Source organism: Eimeria maxima, genomic scaffold (genome assembly GCF_000499605.1).
Source record: "Eimeria maxima Weybridge genomic scaffold, Emw_scaff106, whole genome shotgun sequence".
NCBI lineage: Eukaryota > Apicomplexa > Conoidasida > Eucoccidiorida > Eimeriidae > Eimeria > Eimeria maxima.
The window spans coordinates 42,940-48,939 of NW_013563385.1; the positions used below are offsets into that span (position 1 = coordinate 42,940).

The window sequence follows — 6,000 nt, forward strand, 5'->3', positions numbered from 1 at the left end:
CTGTTTAACGCATACAACGCGGTGCAGCAGCAACAAGAGCAGCAGCTGTTGCAGTACGCCAGTGCAGCAGCAGCAGCAGCAGCAATTGCTGCAGTGACCTCTAATAAGCACAATTATTAGACGATTAAGCACATAACAGCAGCAAGATAATAAATCCATTAGAGGCATCAGGTGTCTTCTAGTAACAACAGCAACACAGCAGCAGCACACCTGCAGCAGCAACACAGCAATACACCAGCAGCAGCAACCCACCAGCAGCAACAACAGCAACGCAGCAGCAGTATTCTCTACGGCACAACCAATAGTCAACCGTGACCAGGGAGGGACGCTGGCGCCCTGTCGGCTGCAGCAGCAGCAGCTGCTGCTGCTCCTGCAGTCTTGCCCATCGCAGCAGGAAGAAGGATTGACGCCCTAGCAGCAGCAGCGGCAACAGCAGCAGCAGCGGCGGGAATTGACACCTGCAGAAGGGGAAGCAGCAGCTGCCTCGTGCAGCTAGCTGATGGACACGCAGCGTGCTGCTAGGCGCTCAGCCCCAACGCCCTTGCTGCTGCTGCTACTGCTGCTGTACGGCTGCTGCTGCTGCTGGTCGCGCCCCGAATCCACTTACTCAAATCCCTCACTCTCCTTCTTGCGTCCCTGCCCCGTTTCAGCAGCCGTAGCTCCAGCAGCAGCAGCAGCAGCAGCAACACCAGCAGCAGCAACAACAACAGCAGCAGCTGCCGCAACAACAGGCGCAGCAGCAGCAACAGCAGCAGGAGAGAACGGTCTGCTGCAACGGGGTTGTCTTGCAGCAAAAAGAAAGCCATCAACAGCAGCAAGAGCGCTGCCCTCCTATGCTCCTCTGGTAGCTCAGCTGCAGCAGCATCTGCAGCAAGAAGGCGCAGGAGCAGCAGCAGCAGCAAGTAGTACAGCTGAGGTGCTGCGCCTTGAGGATGTGTCTGTACACTCCGGTGCTGCTGTGCTGCTGCAGCAGGTGTCTCTGCAGCTGCAGCAGAACGAGAAGATTGCTCTTATAGGCAGCAACGGGGCAGGGAAGACAACCTTGCTGCATGCAGTTGTTGCTGCAGCACGGCAGCAGCTGGTGAAACAACAACAGCAGCAGCAACAACAGCAGCAACAGCAACAGCAGCAACAGCAGCAACAGCAACAGCATGGGGAGGAATCGCAGCAGCACGGGCAACGGAGGCGCCTTAGCAAGGCAGAACGTAGGCAGCTACGGCGTCTCTCCCCTCAGCAGCAGCAGCAGCTGAAGCAGCAGCAAAAGCAGCAACAGCAGGAGGAGGTGGAGCAGCAGCACGAACAGCAGCAGCAGCAGCAGCAGCAGCAGCAGGAGTTGACCTCTTTCTCTATGAGGACAGGGGACGTCTCTGGTCGTTTTATCTTTCGCTGCTGCCCCTCTCGTGTTGCGCTGCTGCAGCAGGAAGGCCTTGAGGGTTTATCTGCTGCTGCTGCTGCTAAGACTGTAAGAGAAGAAATCTTTACCCATGTGCAGCAGCGGCAGCAGCAGCTGCAGCAGCAGATCGAGCAGCAGCAAGAGCTGTTAAACAAGCTCCTACAAGGGCAGCATGACAGCAGCAGCAGCAGCAACAGCAGCAACAGCAACAGCAGCAGGGATGCGCACGAGTCTGCGGTGATGGCTGCAGCATCGCAGCTGTCTTTGCTGCAGCAGCAACAGCAGCAGCAAGAAGAGGAGGAGAGGTGGGTAGAGACTGTGCTGCATCATGTAGGGCTGCAGCAGCAGCAGCAGCAGCAGCTATTCTCTCTTAGCGGGGGCCAGCGCATGCAGCTGCTGCTAGCAAAGGCCTTATGCGAGAGGCCGCAGCTGCTGCTGCTAGATGAGCCTACTAACCATCTAGATGCTGCTGCTGCTGCTGCACTGCAGCAGCTGCTGCAGCAGCTACCTCTACCTATGATTATTGCTTCTCATGACAGCAACCTGCTGCAGCAAGTCTGCAGCAGCGTGCTGCTGCTGCAGCAAGGCAGCTCGTCTCCTAAGTATGTAGGGAAGCTAGCAGCATTTAAGCAGCAGCAGCAGCAGCAGCAGCAGCAGTGGTTAGCTTCTGTACGTCGGCAGCAGCAGCAATTGCAGCAACTGCAGCAGAAGCTGCAGAGACAGAGGGGGCCCCCAACTGCAGCAGACGAGACGCTGCTGCAGCAGCTCAAGCAGCAGCAGCCAGCCCCACACCCTGCTGCTAGGGCCCCTGTCTTCTTGCTGCCGCATGCACAGCAGAGAGCAGCAGAAGTTCTTGCTCTTAGAGGATGCACTATCTGCATCAGACCTCTGCGGCAGCAGCAACAACAACAACAGCAGCAGCAGGAACAGCAACAGCAGCAGCAGCAGCAGCAGCAGCAGCAGCAGCAGCAGCAGCAGGAAGTGCTGAGGGATGTAACTCTTATTGTACGTAGGGGGGCAAAGATAGCAATAGTAGGGCCTAATGGTAGTGGTAAGACAACCCTATTAAAGGCACTAGCAGGAGAGCAGCAGCAGCAGCAGCAGCAGCAGCAGCAACAGCAACAGCAGCAGCAGCAGCAGCAGCAGCAGCAGCAGGAAGTGGTGATAGTAAGCGGAGAGCGTATATGCGCACCATCTGTTGATTCTTCGCTGCTGCTGCTGCAGCAGCATCATGCAGATGTGCTGCCTCTGCAGCTAACACCAATAGAAGCACTCCGTGCTGCTGCTGTTGCTGCTGCTGCTCGTGGTCAACAATCAGCAGCAGCAGCAGCAGCAGCATGGGAAGAAGATACAGCAGCAATGGAGGCACAAGCAAGAGCTGTATTAGGTAGAGTAGGTCTTAGGGGGCCCCTGTTGGGGGCCCCCCTGCAACAACTTAGTGGGGGACAAAAGGCATGCTATAGTATTAGCAGCAGCTTGCTGCAGCTAGGAGACACGGGAGTTTTGCTGCTAGACGAGCCTACTAATCATTTAGATGCTGCTGCTGCTGCTGCACTTGCTGCTGCTGTTAAGTCCTATAAGGGGACAGTTCTTGTTGCTACTCATGATGCACAGTTTGCTGCTGCTGCTGCTGATGAGGTTATACAGATAGATCCCTGCAGCAAGACACTTAAAGTTCTTGCTGCAGCAGATGTCCCTGCTGCTGCTGCAGCAGCAGCTGCTGCTGCTGCTTTTTCTGATGCTCCTGATTATGCAGAAGGAGCAGCTGCTGCTGCTGCTGCTCCTGCTGCTGCAGTTGACCGCTGGAGGACCCATTGGACCACCTCTTTTGCTGCTGCATACACTAAAGAGCAATCGAAGAGCAGCAGCAAGAGCAGCAACAGCAGCAGCAAGAGCAGCAGCAGCAGCAGCAGCAGCGACGAGAGCCGCAAGAGACGGTTTGGAGGCAGCGGTGTCTCCTGTGGTAGAATAAAAGGAGTTAAGAATGCAAGAAGATGGATGTAAGTGTCCGTACCTCTGCAGCAGCAGCAGCAGCTGCTGCTGCTGCTGCTGCTGCTCCTGTTGCTGATGGTTGCTTCTCCCTTCTGTCTCTTTTCTGTTTGTCTCCTTTCTGTCTCTTTTGTCTACTTGTCTTCTCTATGCTCTTGCTGCTAATGCAGCGGTTCTATTATTGCTGCTGCTGCTGCACAGACTGCAGCAGCAGCAGCAGCAGCAGCAGCAGCAGCAGCAAATGCTGCAGTACCGAAGTAACCCTTTTTTTTTTCTCTTTTTACACCGCCATTAAATTAAATATATTTATATTTATTTATAATTAAATACATTTATTTATATTTATTTATATATTTAATTATATTAATAAATAAAAGGAGACAAATAAATAATATTTATTTATATTAAGAGACGAAAGGAGACACTTAGGAGGAGACAGTTCCTCATCTAGCTGTTTCTTTTGCTGTTGCTGCTGCTGCTGCTGCTGCTGCTGCTGCTGCTGCTAGTGCTGCTGCTGCTGCTGTATTTATCTATACGGGTGTCTGCTGCTGTCTTATGCAGTAAAAACAATTAAAGGGTGTCTCTGTTGTACCTTAATGGGGCCCCCAATTGAATGGGGGCCCCCCTGTGCCAATAAAGTAATAAAGGTAATAGGGGCCTCCCTAGAGGAAGTAGGGGCCCCCTAGGGTCCCCTGCCTTCTCTAGGCAGGGGCCCCCCTAGGAAAGGTAGGGGCCCCCTATAGCAAAGAAAGGGGCTCCCTATTGCATAGGCAGGGGCCCCCTAAGGGCCCCCTCTAGGGGAGGCTGGGGGGGGGCCCCTCTTGGTACGGAGGGGGGCCCCCTTAAATATATAAGAGAGAATGCATACAAAGGGGTCTCTTTTTATTAAATATTATTAATAAATATTACTATTAAACATTGTTATTAATTAATTAATTAATTAATTAATTAATTAATTAATTATTATTAATAATAATTATTAATAATAATTATTATTATTAATAATTAATATTAGTAGTAAATATAACAAAAATTATTATAAACAAATAAATTAATTAACAATTAATTATTAATTATATACAATTATTTATTTATAATTATTATTATTTATTAATTATTAATTATTAATTATAATTAATAATTAATATTATTATTTATAATATAATCTACAAGGAGAGGGGCCCCGTAAACAAAATCAAGGAATGCCAGTGGGTACACCTTCACAGGGGGCCCCCTTAATACCCTAGGGGGCCCCATTAATACCCTAGGGGCCCCCCTAAGACCCAAGGGGGCCCTTGAAGGCCTGTGGACTCCCCTGTAGACCCAGGGGCCCCCCTGGAGATAGATGGGGCCCCCTAAAGATCTAGGGCCCCCCTTAAATAGGTAGGGGTCCCCACAAAGAGGTAGGGGGCCCCCCTTAAACAGGAAGGGGCCCCCATGAAGAGGTAGGGGGCCCCCCGTTGGGGGCCCCCTAGATGGATACAACAGGGTCCGAACCTAATGCATGCCCTGTAAATAGATGAGGAGAGACAACTTGTAGTCCCCAGTATACTAAGCCAATAGTACGCTTATAGGATTTGCTGCTGCAGCTGCTGCAGGATGACGTCTACACAGGAGACAGAACAATTAGGAGACAAGAAGTAAGCAGGTTGCTGCGGAGGGACATAGAGGGTGTCTCCAAGTCGGCAGCAGCCGTTCTGCTGCTGCTGCTGCTGCTGCTGCAGTTGCTGCAGTTGTTGCAGTATTTGTTGCTGCTGCTGCTGCAGGAATGTGCAGCAGCAAACTCCTGCTGCAGGTGCAGCAAGAAATGCTTTTATTAATATATCCATCAATAGCCCGTGCCCTACAAGCAGCAGCGCGCCGTCTCCTTTTAGTGCTGCTGCTGCTGCTGCTGTTGCTGCTGCATCACCTGTAAGTGCTGCTGCTGCTGCACCTTCTCCCCCCTCTGCTGCTGCTGCTGCATGCGCTGTTATACTATCCATCCATCTTATTAGCAGCAGCAGTCTCCTTATTGTACCCATTATTGTCTCCCTAGGGCCCAACCACCAGGGGGCCCCCCCTAAGAAATTCTCCCTGCTGTACCCTCCCCCAAGGGGGCCCCCCAATGCTGCTGCTGCTGCTGCTGCTGTTGAAGCGTTGGTGCTGCTGTTACTGTTGCCGTTGCTGCAGCAACAATTATTGCCATCGGTGCTATTTGCTGCTGCTCCTGCTGCTGCTGCTGCACCTTCTCCTGCTGCTGCTCCTGCTGCTGCTGCTCCTGGTGCAGCAGGCCATGTTATACCACTAGCTAGTACAGCTCCTGGGCATATTTGCTGCAGCTGCTGCCAGGTGAGTCCTAGCTGCTTCTGCTGCAGTTGCTGCAGTTGCTGCTGCTGTTCTTTCTGGAGTCTAGCATCAGCACCACCTGCTGCTGCTGCTGCTGCTGCAGCAGCAGCAGCAGCAGCAGTATCTGTTGCCTCCCTCTCCCCCTCAAATAGGCCGCCAGCCTCAAAGAGAAGAGGATGAATAATTATTGGTATATTTAGCTGCTGCTGCACCTCCTTAGCTGTCTGTACACTCCGTAGCATAGGGGAAGCAATTATTGCTGCTATACGTGGATTGGCTCCATGCTGCTGCTG

At 52.1% G+C, this 6,000-nt stretch overlaps 2 protein-coding genes across 2 annotated transcripts in view; one reads left to right on the top strand and one right to left on the bottom strand.

Moving 5' to 3' along the window:
* Positions 1-499: 499 nt before the first annotated feature.
* EMWEY_00014090 (ABC transporter, putative) lies at positions 500-3,643 on the top strand (the record flags this gene model as incomplete). The annotated part of the gene is made up of 2 exons (XM_013477240.1): positions 500-3,330; positions 3,553-3,643. 2 exons carry the CDS (start codon positions 500-502, stop codon positions 3,641-3,643), a joined length of 2,922 nt encoding a protein of 973 aa, XP_013332694.1.
* Positions 3,644-4,950: 1,307 nt separating this feature from the next.
* Positions 4,951-6,000, bottom strand: part of EMWEY_00014100 (phosphoglycerate mutase domain-containing protein, putative) — a gene marked incomplete at both ends in the record, with an annotated part of 8,804 nt that continues 7,754 nt past the window's right edge. The window contains one exon of the mRNA XM_013477241.1: positions 4,951-6,000. This exon is cut by the window's right edge and continues 243 nt beyond it. Coding sequence (XP_013332695.1) covers positions 4,951-6,000 — 1,050 coding nt within the window.